Below are 12,501 nucleotides of genomic sequence, written 5' to 3' on the forward strand. Positions count from 1 at the left end.
CTCTGTATCTAGTACACAAGAACCTAAGCACCCAAAACTGTTATTCCTTTCCCTCAGTGGCCTCATATGACACGTTGGGCACCAAATTCTGTCTTGGTTTGGAAAGACAGGTGTCTGTCAGGTAAAACTGGAGTTTGCATTGGAATGGAGAATGTAAATACCCCCTCCCTCCAAATCATTACAATTTTGCAATTAGGAGCTTTCAGGCAAAAATATGGGACTAGGAATAACAATTGTTTACTAGAGATATTAAAAAGAAAAAAAAATGCAGTAGTACAAAGAAACAAACAAGTGAACAAAAGTCCTAGAAAACTCTGACAGAGTCAGATTTACGACCTGACACCCTGTTGTCAGGGTGTTGGAAGTCCAAGTGAGTCTTCCTGGAGTAACAGATGTGGTTCTGTGGAGATGATCCTGTAGGAAAAAGGGGTCCAGTGCTGGTGAGATGGGTCCAGTCTTCCTCCAAGAATTCAGGGGAAAAACAGGCTATCTTGGTGGTTGGGATGGCTGGTTTTATCCCTGTGGAAAGGCTTTGGCTCCTCCCACTGGGTGGAGCATCCCACAATGGGATGAGGTGATGTAATCAGTCATGTGAGAGGCCTTAAATGGCCCATTCACAGGTGATGTCCCTTGGAGGAGGATGGGTGGAGGAAGAGATAAGGAGGCACTGCCTTATCTGGTGTTATCAGGTGTCCCATTAACAGAAGGCATCCGCCCTCTTTCCACCCCTAGAGTTACAAGAGATAAGGAACAATATCTCCCAACCGCTTTCAACAGATGAAAATAGAATACACATTTTTGGTTACATTTTTTCAACCCAAGACACCCTTACTTGCATGTGAGGACAGGGAAATAAGCCTTTCTCAGGTTAGTTTATTACACATTCTCCACTCCATGGTGTTACTGGTAGCTTGGGCTGACTCTCATTTTCTTCTCTGGCTTTTAGGCTACTCGCCATTTAAAGAGAAAACAGACTAAAAAAACCCAAAAACAACAACAAAAAAAATAAAGCCAGCAGTGTTCAAGTTCTTTTTCTGTATAGTAAGTAATGCTCTCTCAAAAGTTCCACCAAGCAGATTCCGCTGTCTGATTTTAAATGCCCCTGCTCATCCACCATATGCATTCAATTTCCGCATGGATGAGTGTTAAGAAGCTAAACAGAATCGTTCACCCAGGCTGGCATGGAATGGAGTAGGGATAAGTTTCCCTGGTGCATCTGTTCAGACACAGGCAGCCACGTTTGTCTCTACTTCCCCCAGGCACCTCTTTCTTGAGGTGGACCTAGGTCTTTTGTCCTGTGTTCTGGATACTCCTGTGAGCTCTCAGCCTGCCTGTTTTCCCACCTGTCAACAACCAGCAACATGGAGAGACAAAGGTACTGATGCTGGCACTTTCCCCACCTGGGAGGTAAAACTCTCATATTGCAGATTGCTACTCAGCTCCTCAAGTCAGAATGTTTCTCTGTAGAAATCACGTGGGAGGCTGCTTCCTGAAAGGGGTGACATCAATGGCAGCAAAAGTTCAGTGGTAGGAAGTAGGATATTTCTAATACAATGATCTCTGCTGATGGTCTCAGCTAAACCATGGATGTTTTACCCCCTTGCTTCTCATTTGCCTGAAGCTGAAAACAGGGCTTCTCACAGCCTACCCTCAATCCTGAATGAATAATTAATAATGAACTGAATAACAAGAGCAGTGCCAGATCCAGTGGCAGTCATTTGTGTACCTTTCTTGGAGGCAGCCTGACACCTTTAGCTGCAAGATTTTTGGTTTTCAACTCCTAAGGACCACCTCTCCTTTCACTTGCTTCTTGGACTTTCTCCAGCACAGAAACTCTTTGTTTGCAAGTGTTTCTACCAGAAGCATAATGATAACAAACCATAGTAAGAGAAAGGAATGTGGAGACATTGGCCTTCTGGGGACATTTCCACAAAGAAAAAGTGTTCTGTCTCCTGTTCATACAGTATTTTAAAGCACTTCTGCCTCTTTTTCCTTTGAGTTTGGGGGGAAAAAATAGAAAAAGAAATATTTAATTACTTCAGTGAGTATTGATTTAGGATTGGTTGAAACCTGATCAAAAAATCATAAAAACAGAACGATTAGATAGATCATCTCTTCCCTGAGAGTGATTTCCCCACTAGGGCACTTAATAGACACAAATGCCTTCAGAGGTTCCCTCTCTCGCACTTGGTACTTTGGCTTGCCTTTTCCATCTTCAAATCCTCACTTTCTTCTGTAAGAGCTCCGAGCATTTCTCGTTTCTTCCTGAGATTTACCGTACATGAGGCTTATTTTCTGTGTAAGTAGGCAATGAAGTTAATATTATTTACACACCTTTGTTCCAGGCAAGGTGGGGTGATAACTTCTTTTTCTAAAACACTTCTTGTTTTTTCTGTTTTCCCTGAAGCTTTCAAAGACTTTGAACACAAGATTTAAAGTCAGAGGACCCTTAGACACAAAAAAAACCCTGGGTGAATTTGGAGGGGATGTTGCCTGTTGTAGAGCTTTGGAGTCATGTTCTGAAAGAGTAATTTTTCATAGTGTATAATAGCGAACCCTGGATTTATAAGTGCCATTACACCTGAGGGTATTTTATTAAAGTTTAACAGAGGACACCACAATTGAAAAATATCTTGTCAAATTATTCAGATGCTGGCATTCACACACAATTGAGGTGTGCTTTTTGTAGCACACAGCACTACTGGCTCCTCGTCCAAAGAATGAGCCATACTTACAACACCTCTGAAATCACCATAAATAACTCCATGCCTAGAACTTTCCATCCTGTTCAGGCAACTTCCCAAGGAAGTGTTGGGCTTTGGCAGCTCTGGGGCCAAAGCCTTTGGGAAGGCTACATTCTTTTGGCACAGCTTTCCCGAGTGGACAGAGGCTAGTGAAAACCCCGTTGGCATCCCGGTGTGAACGGGATGCCACTCCTCTGCCGTGTTTCGGAGGAGACTTCTCAGAGCTCTGGTCCTCCTTCCCACCCTGCAGGGGAGAGCAGCCTGCAGGCAGGAGGGCCGGCGGCAGCGAGCGGGACAGCGAGCCCAGAGGCTGGGGTGGATGATTTGTGAATGGACCGCGGCGCGCCAGCCGAGCCAAACACCGGAGTTCAGGCGCCAGCTCGAGGGGCTGAACTGGGCTCCCGCCCGCCTGGAGGGTTGGAAGGGAAAACGACAAGCTCATTCACAGAATTACAGACTATTCTGAGTCGGAAAGGAAGCCCCAAGCATCGAGTTCGACTTGTCCCTCCCGCCCTGCCCCAGATGGGTTTGCTCCTAGACGCCAAACATCCTCTGTGATGGGGCTCGCTCTCCGTTTGTCCCCCAAGGAGCTAAGAAAAAAAAGTTGGTTTTTGTTTTTTTGTTTTTTTGGGTTTGTTTTTTTGGGTTTTTGTTGTTGTTGTTGTTGTTGTTGGTTTTGTTTTTGTTTTGTTTTTTTTTGGTGGGGGGAGTTGAGGAGAAGAAGACTGATTCCCTATTCCTCTTCTGTTTTAAAGAAATGGGTCTGGCTGTGCTTCGGGATCTGTGCCCTAACACAAGGAAAACTCTCCCACTTTTAAAAATACATCATAAGATTACACAAAGAAACAAAGTGCAGGTGAGCTTTCTTTTTTCACCCAAAGTGTTGTTTTCAATAAGGAAATAAACAATTTGAGTATTTTTTAGTCGTGTGTGTGTGCTTAAATAATGCATATCTGCAAAAAGTCCTTTTATCCGACCTGCGTGATTGTGGTGTGTGTATCCCGATTTATTTATGCAGACACACACACAAAAATGGAAAGCAACGAATGAAGTTAAAATAAATAACACCACCCAGCTAAGTACTGCTGCATACAGAACCATTAAATAGTCTAACACAAGGAGTGAATTATTTTTAAGCCAATCTTTTTCATGTTTTATTACTGAAGGATAACAGGTATTTAATCACACATAAATGGTGTGAACATCGGGTAGATGCTAGAAATTACACAGGAAAAACAGAATACAAAAACTAAAAAGTGGGCAAAGATCCATTTATAACCAAACTTGGTCCAATATCTGTTGTTGTTTCCAAATATCTGTTTTAGAAACCTGGATAGCTGTCTTAAAAATAAAAATCTCGTTGTCCAGATCTACTGAGCAAATGGGGTCTCCAAATGCAAGAAACCATGAAGTAACTAATTTATGGCCAAATGTTTTCTCACATGAATTTCCGTGAATACAGCTATGCAAAATGTTCGTAACTCCCAAACTGAAATGCTGATCAATTTTTGCCATTCAATCACTGTTATGTTGAGAGGACTGGTGAGAGGATTTGGGGATTAATTACACTTGTGAATGATTTGGCCAAACTGTTCACTATTTTGGAGTGCGACAACATAAAAGGATTTCAAGGAATAACTAAAATACAATGCCTTGCAGGGCAGTGAACAAGCCAGTAAGGGAAATAGCAGCTTTACTGTAAAAAGAAAGAAGGAAAGAAAGAAGGAAAGAAAGAAGGAAGGAAGGACAGAAAGAAGGAAAGAAGCCAGGAAAGAAGGAAGCAAGGAAAGAGAGAAGGAAAGAAAAGAAGGAAAGAAAAGAAAGAAGGAAAGGAAGGGAAGGAAAGGAAGGGAAGGGAAGGAAAGGAAGGGAAGGGAAGGGAAGGGAAGGGAAGGGAAGGGAAGGGAAGGGAAGGGAAGGGAAGGGAAGGGAAGGGAAGGGAAGGGAAGGGAAGGGAAGGGAAGGGAAGGGAAGGGAAGGGAAGGGAAGGGAAGGGAAGGGAAGGGAAGGGAAGGGAAGGGAAGGGAAGGGAAGGGAAGGGAAGGGAAGGGAAGGGAAGGGAAGGGAAGGGAAGGGAAGGGAAGGGAAGGGAAGGGAAGGGAAGGGAAGGGAAGGGAAGGGAAGGGAAGGGAAGGGAAGGGAAGGGAAGGGAAGGGAAGGGAAGGGAAGGGAAGGAAGGGAAGGAAGGGAAGGAAGGAAGGAAGGAAGGAAGGAAGGAAGGAAGGAAGGAAGGAAGGAAGGAAGGATTTGGTATTTTTTTGCCCTAGAGCACAAAATCACCGTCTGCTATTTGTGCCCTGCCCGCCGGAGAGCATAAGAGGGAAAAGCAGAAGCAATAGTCTTGATTGTGGTTTGGATTTTTTAATTTTCCTTTTTCTCAGAAAACTAAGCAGCACATATCATCTCGCAGAAGCGGGAGTTCCCGGGGCGCACGGGAGGAACCCTAGAGGTAACGGGACAAAGGAGGACTTTTCCCAGCAGTCGGACATCGGGAGCGCCACCAGCCGCGATGGCTTCCTGGTGACTTCGCGGCGGGGATACTCGCGGGGGAAGCGGGCTGCAGGGGACGAAGGGACAAGGACTCGGCTGGACGTCGGGGGCGGGTCAGCGCGCAGCCTTCTCGGGGGCCCCTGGGCTCACGGACGGGCCGGCGGGTCGCGCAGGTACCGCCCCACCGCTCCGTGCGGGCCCCCCGCCGCCACGTCAAGGGGCAGGCGGCCGCGGCCGTCGGGGAGGTCGAGGCGCGCCCCGGCCCGGTGCAGCGCCGCCAGCGTCTCCGGAAAGCCGGCCCGGGCCGCGTCGTGCGCCGGGAGGCAGCCGGTGCGCGGGTCGGGGCGGTTGGGGTCGGCTCCGCGCCGCAGCAGCAGCTCGGCCACCCGCGGGCTGCCCAGCATCATCACCTGCGGGGAGAAACAGCGTCAGCGCCCGCCTGTCCCCAGCACCGCCGGGCGCCCCCTCCGCGGAGAATTCGGGGGGCAGCCGGGGCTGGCGGCAGCTGGACCGGCGTCGCTTTTGGGGCGTAATTCTCCTAGGCCGGCTACTTGTACTTGTATATTATGACAGCCGTTCGCGAGCATCCGTACGGGTCTCTTCCAACTCGAGGTAGTCTATGATTAGATAATAAATTAAAAATACTAGCTAGTGGTTTCCAGAGTAGGTACAGCACATGTGTACGCTCTGCTTCGCATTTATACCATTTATATACACCATGGTATAAATGGTACTTGCGGTGTATGTGTAAGCATATATACGTATACACACGTTTATACGGAGAAACAGAGGCAGCCACGTGTGTGTGTACAGACATATACACACAGTATAGATACCGTTTATGTAATGTACCCTTTATTATATAATAGTGCACGTATATATTTTATAAATACATTTAGACATAGACATATATTTAAAATTCATTAAATATATTTATACACATAGAGAGTTTGTAAATATTTGTATCCTATATATACACACCATATGTTTTGTGACAGCCTTGAGGGACCTCGCATTAAGGGTGCTGTCACTTTGAATGCATTATCGATTTACCAGCGATCAGCACAGCAATGGGCAATGCAGATGGGTGTGGCTCCTTTCGGCATTCAGTATGGATATCTCCGATTTTTCCCCTCCTGAGTTTTGGACCAAGATTTTATTTTATTTTATTTTATTTTATTTTATTTTATTTTATTTTATTTTATTTTATTTTATTTTACTTTTTCCCCCTCTCTCTCAGCTCTGTCTTCTCAGAGGTGTTAGAACAGCTGCTGAGCACTCACAAGCAATGCACAGATCTTAACTGATGGAAAATCCCGAATGCTATTTTGTTTCTAAAGGGCAAATTCCTAATGACATTCTGCTTTTCTGCCAGTATCAGACACTTTTGGCAATGTTTGATCATACACGATTGAACAAAACCCAACAAAAAAAAAAAAAAAAAAAAAAAAAAAAAAAAAAACCCTAGTCAACCAAAAACCAAAATAAATTTCCACATGAGGTTTTGCTTCTCTTACTGTCCTGGTCATTTTCAGTGGAATTTTAACTGCCGTAAATTGCGACTTAACACTTTGAAAAAAGGTCTTATGTTTTTCTATCAATTTCTTTCTCGGGACTTTGGTTTGTGCACTTCAAGTAATTTGGTTTGTTTACAGTAGAAGTGTGTAAATACTTATAAATATCATAATATATAAATTCTCGATATTAATCTTTTCCTGAAAGAAAAAGAGGGTCCACATATTCGAGTGTCAGCCATTTTGCAAGTTGCTGACAAGAGAAAGAGAACTTAGTCTGAAATGAAGAAAGGAAAGAGATAATTTTTGAGAGTTTGGAGATTCTTTTAATCTGTAATTTAACATAAAACAGAAATAAAACGAATAACTTTCTGAGAGCCTTTTTCTGAAATATACTTCAGAAAAATATTTTATTTTTCATGTAAAGTGCAAGGACTAAAATGGCTGTTCAGTTTAGCTGATGAATCATTAAATATATCTCTTCAAATGACAACTCGAAAAATCTTCGTGAGATACACAACCCTAGTTTAAACCACAGTATACTAATAGTGCAACGAACATTTAAAAAGTATCTACTTAAGTATGTCGATTAATAAAACACACTTTTAACTCTCAAACTGCCTGAAAAGCGTCTCTATATACTGGTAATTCTAACTTCTATCAATAAATACTGCCACTATTGATGATTAGAGAATATTAAAATTACTACTACTAAAAGAAAAAAAGTGGTGACTAATAATATATAACTAGTTTCAAGTTACAGTTTTTACCAGCACAATTTATAAGTTCTTTGTTCATGAATATATTAATCCCACTTCGATTTCCTTAAGGAAAAAAAGGACCTGTTCGGGCCATATTTTAAAAATCAAAAAAATTGTTGGAAGTGCAGATCATTCCCCAAACCTATCTGGATAAATTATCTGCAAGCGGATTTTGCAGTCCCACTTCTCCTTTTGAGTATCCTCTAGAAAAATTCGTTTGCTGCCAGCGGTTCCCCGCTAAACTCCGTCTGGTATTTTCAGGATGGCAGAGCTTACTTAAATAAGTAAAGGGCCCATTTGAATTCAGACAGCTGCGGCTGGAGTACGGTTCCGATCATAACAATAAAAACCCATTCTAAACACGAAATACCCACCCTTCCCCACAGACGTGGCAGAGCACAGCTTCACCCCCCCCCCCCGCCCTCCTCCCCCCTTCTTCCATCTACCCGCCCTCCCCTGTGCTCCGTACCTGGAGCGGGGTTCTCCCAAAGGCGTTGGTCCCATTGGGATCCACGCCTGCATCCAGCAGCCTCCTCACCTCTTCGAGGTCCCCGCGGGCGGCGGCGCTGCACAGGCGGTCGCCGTCGCTCCGGGAGGACCCCTCCATCGCACCCGCGGTCTAAGCCGCACACCCGCAGCTGGCTTTCCCTCTCCCCTGGCTGCGATCTCGCCGTCTCTGCGACCCAGCTCCTCCTTCCCCGAGGGCAGCGGCAGCCCCTCCGCGCCCCCCCCCCCCGCCCCTCCCAGCGGGGCAGGCGCTGCAGCATCCGCTTTCCCCCGCCTCCCAGAGGCTGCGGTAAAATCCGCCCTCCCGCCCGGGCGAGGGGCTCCGGCAGGGCGGCGAAGGACCGCGGGATGCCGGCAGCCTGCTCCCCAAGAACGGCACCTCGGAGGCCAGCCCGGTTTCATCCCCACCCCAAAGCTGATATTCATCCCCATCTCAGGTGTGGGCGGCTCTCGTGGTGTTTTCCGCTCACCGGGGAGAAGGGATGGGAGGGGCGGCCTTGCGCCCCCAGCCTCTCCCCATGTCGGGGCGGGTGCCAAGGCAGGGGAGCGGGGCACACAAGCTGCCACGGCAGCTGCCTCGGCCGGGGCAGGTGGGACGCGCCACGCGAGTATCCAACGAGGGGGGTCGACGACACGACGAAGGGACGACAGACCTGAACTTTGCCGGGATAGAGACGGGATTTTTTTTGTGAGAGTGATGGCTCTGGTTTCTGTCTCCGAAAGGGGTCTTGCCCTGCCCGAGCCCCTCCGAACGGCGGGTCGGGGGTCCATCCGTCCGTCCTGCGCCAGCAGAGAGCGGCTGGATCGGAGGAGGAAGGGACCGGATAGAAGAGGATCGCTTCAGCCTGGCCCTGTCAGAGCCTTCCGGGAGCAGGAAAACCGCGGCGAGAGCCCGCCAGGCTAAGGTGCAGCTCCAGCCAGGCAGCCGGAGGCTACGCAGAAGCAGCTCGCCTGGCAGCTGTAAAGATCCCCAAAATGCAAGCATCTGGCTCCTCCCCTTGCCGTTCCCTAAGCGTCTCCCCGAGGAGGCGTGCATGCCTCGAGCACGCCTGTCACACACACCCCCGCCCCAAGCCACCCCCCGCGGCCGTCGAGGGGGAGCTGGTGGTCGGCACCCACGGCCCGCGCAGTGAAGTTTTCACTCTGCCACCTCGAAGTTCCGGGCAGAGCTTTGCAAGAGGCAAGGGGAATAAGGGTGTTTTTCAGGTGTCTCACGGTCTTGTTTCCGCCCCTCCCCCCCGCTTTTTTCCCCTTCCCCTCCCCCTACTCCTCACAATGTCAGTTCCCTAATCTCTTTTTTTTTTTTTTATTTGCAGAAGACCGGTGTGACTCCGCAGAAGTATCCGCTGTGTAGAGAGAACCCCCGAAGAGCTCTGCATAGTTTAAAGAGGAACACGGTGATTTTATGTCTACATTTACTATTAGCCAAAAGCAGAGACATCCCTGGATGAGAAGAAATAAACACAGATTTATCCCAGAATAGACAAGTCAGAGGTTCACTAAAATGTCTTCCATTTAGTGGCTTTCTGAGCCGCCCTTGGGAAGTTTCTGTGGCAAGTGTCCTTGCAGGATGAGGGTCTAACATTTGAGGCAAGACCCTCGCTTGCTTGTGGTGAACTCCCACCACATCATGGTTTTTCTACAATGCATGGTGCAAAGCGGCCCTCGGGACAGACAGATAATTTAAAACAAATAATTCAATAACATTTTTTAAAAATAAATAAAGTTCAAAAGAGTGGATTTTTTAAAGTTTGTACGGCCTAAGAAATTAAGATGATGCCCCACCCAAAAGGCCAAGTATCTTCCAGTTCTTCTTATGCTCTCTGACATTAATGATAGCCACACAGAGATAAATCCAAGGAGAAAACCTCGTTGGTTATGTCTGCCAGGTGTCTTAAAATTTCAGATCAACAGTGATGAGTGGCAGGGTTTCAGGTAATAACTGCCTAGCTCTGCTTTCTGTGAAATAGTATTGATCGTGGACTTTATGCATCTGTATGTATAAATATAGGAATACAGGTCGCTTTGTGAGTATATAAGCATAAAAATAGGTAGGATTCAATGACCTTAAAAGTCTTTATCAACCTAGTTAATTCTGTGAAGAAAAAAAATGCACACTCACATGTCAATATATTTTCAAGTGAAGATGTTACTTCCAATCAGAGGGCTTGTCTACATCTCCATTTCCACTAAATTATGTTAAAAGCTAATAGTGTAAAACAATAAATACTGTCCCATTATTGTGTCCCAACATTACTGACCCTCCAAATCAGATATCAAGCTACTAGAATATTTTTAAGTCACAGCACTTTAAGTTACATTATTGAAATAATGCGATTTCTCTCCCGTCTAAAAACAAATCTTATACAATTCTAGTACCAACAAAGGACCTCAAATTAATCAAAACATAACAACGCAGAGTCATATCTGAAGTTAGGGTAATCATAAAACAGCCGATGCTAGTGTGTTTTGAAAAAGAACCTGGTATTGCACTTGTATCTGGAGGTGGGGGAGGGAGGTGAATCCACCTTTTCCCTAAAATAAACTTTAGTGAAAAGATTTTTCACGGGAGTAAAAAAAAAAAAATCCAGTTAAGCAGTGTACCTATCCTACGTTTCTGCTCTTATTTAATTAAATAATCATTATTCAACCATACAGATCTTTGACACTGAAAACAGATCCACTTTAATACTACATTACAATAATCCTGCAAATTGTTCTGAGATGTTTTGATAAGAGCATAAAGGACGGAAGAGGTAACTTTCAGTTAACAAACGCAGCCATCTTATGCCCTGTTTAAGGCTTAGCAAGTAATACACTTTCAACAACAACAAAAAAAATCAAAACATTTACATTTTATCTAGCAAGTATTTGTGTAATAGGTTCAGGGGTTAATTAAATACTATAAAGAGACAAACTATAAAGAATATAATATTGTGATTTCCTAAATCACATGCTTGTGATTTCCTAAATCACAAGCTTGTCAATAGGCAGAAAGGGCACAGGAGAGGCAAGGGTAGGAGGTACAGTCCTGGAGAGGCTGCATGGAAGTAACCTGTTTTATATATAAGGGGGGTGGGGGAAACAGTTTTTCCTAGTTACACTAAAAATAAAGGAATATCCATGAACAGAAATAATTTAACATTATCTTTCTTCTCTTCACGTTAAAATGTCAGAATATTTGCGAAGATATTTATCCTGATTACACATATTGGTTAAGAACAGGAAAATCTATCACCTAATTTTAGTTGTTCTGAAGTTGTGCCATGGGGGTTTCTATTGAACTTAAAAATTGTCTAAAAATTATCCCGAACAGACCAAGCCAAAACGAAACCACCCACAAAAGCTCAAACAAAACTCAAAGAAACTGCAATAATAGCGAATAAATACTCCACAGAGTATATCTTACAATCAGAGATTGGCTAGGGTGGGAAAGGACAGCCTAATATCAGAAATATTACCTCCAATCCCACCCCACTGCCCTGCCTCATCCAGCTTGGTTTCCAACATTTCTAGCGATGGAGCAGCCACAACTCCATTACATGTTACCTTAGATAGTTAAAAAATTATCCCCGTGTATAGTATTTTTCGTAGGGTTTTTTGGGTTTATTTTGTGGTTTTCTTTTTTTTCTCTTTTTTTCCTTTTTTTTCCTTTTTTTAAAATTAATTTTAACACTCACATGTGTCTTACTGTATCCCAGGTCCTTCAAAACGAGATTTGTAGTCTAGAGCTAACCGGCATTTTAGAAAAACTCATTCCCCCCGATTAAATGCTCAGAAGGGGACAAAAAAGTAGCAGTACTTACGGCAAGTGTGGAAATAGGGTGAGAAAATAATAGCCACACTTTCAGATACATGAGGGAATTTTGTTCTTGCTACAGAGAATTTACTTCGAGGTGATTAGCACCCTCATACTTATGTTTGTATTTGAGATTCATGCTTTTCAGGTCGGACAGAGCTTATAGTTTCTTTTTCTCCCATTTAGTGTAGAATGAAGAAATGAGGCCTACTACAAATGCAAAAAGATGGGGCATTTGAAGGCAAGGAGGAAAACTTTCTGTAGTTTCTGATTTATATATTTATAAATATGTGAATAAGCTTTAATGTGTGTGTGTGTGTGTGTATAGCCCCACGTTTCTTATTCAAATAGCACTATAAGCGATCTAAACAGTGGAGCTGGGAAACTCTGAATTACTTTATCTCCACACCCTGAGTCCTATAGCTTGAAAGGTTAAAAATTTTATACATCTATTTATACATATATAAAATAAATGGTCTCTATTTTTGAAGTAATTTTCAAGCAAGTATTTCTACTTCTCATTCACCTCTGCTCTTTTCCATTCTGTGCTCTGTATTAGAGGAGGTTGTGGAATGCTCTAATAACTCTCTATGATGATTTTGCAAAACAATCCTCAAATTTTCATCAAAATAATATTCACTTTAGCTTCACTGTATGTTTAATTATTGTTATTTTTCATGTGTGAT

General features: G+C 44.3%; 1 protein-coding gene across 2 annotated transcripts; it reads right to left on the reverse strand.

Annotated features, from left to right (window-relative positions):
* Positions 1–4,953: 4,953 nt before the first annotated feature.
* LOC134564496 (cyclin-dependent kinase 4 inhibitor B-like) lies at positions 4,954–8,209 on the reverse strand. 2 transcript variants are annotated; one of them, XM_063423389.1, is made up of 2 exons: positions 7,979–8,209; positions 4,954–5,644 (listed from the first exon to the last, which is right to left on the reverse strand). In XM_063423389.1, the coding sequence occupies exons 1-2, from the start codon at positions 8,114–8,116 to the stop codon at positions 5,381–5,383; spliced, it is 402 nt and encodes a 133-aa protein (XP_063279459.1). In that variant the 5' UTR covers positions 8,117–8,209; the 3' UTR covers positions 4,954–5,380. The 2 variants fall into 2 exon arrangements, with proteins under 2 accessions (XP_063279459.1, XP_063279460.1); XM_063423390.1 differs by having other exon boundaries at positions 4,956–5,644; positions 8,048–8,200.
* Positions 8,210–12,501: the final 4,292 nt, after the last annotated feature.

Source organism: Prinia subflava, chromosome Z (assembly GCF_021018805.1).
Source record: "Prinia subflava isolate CZ2003 ecotype Zambia chromosome Z, Cam_Psub_1.2, whole genome shotgun sequence".
NCBI lineage: Eukaryota > Metazoa > Chordata > Aves > Passeriformes > Cisticolidae > Prinia > Prinia subflava.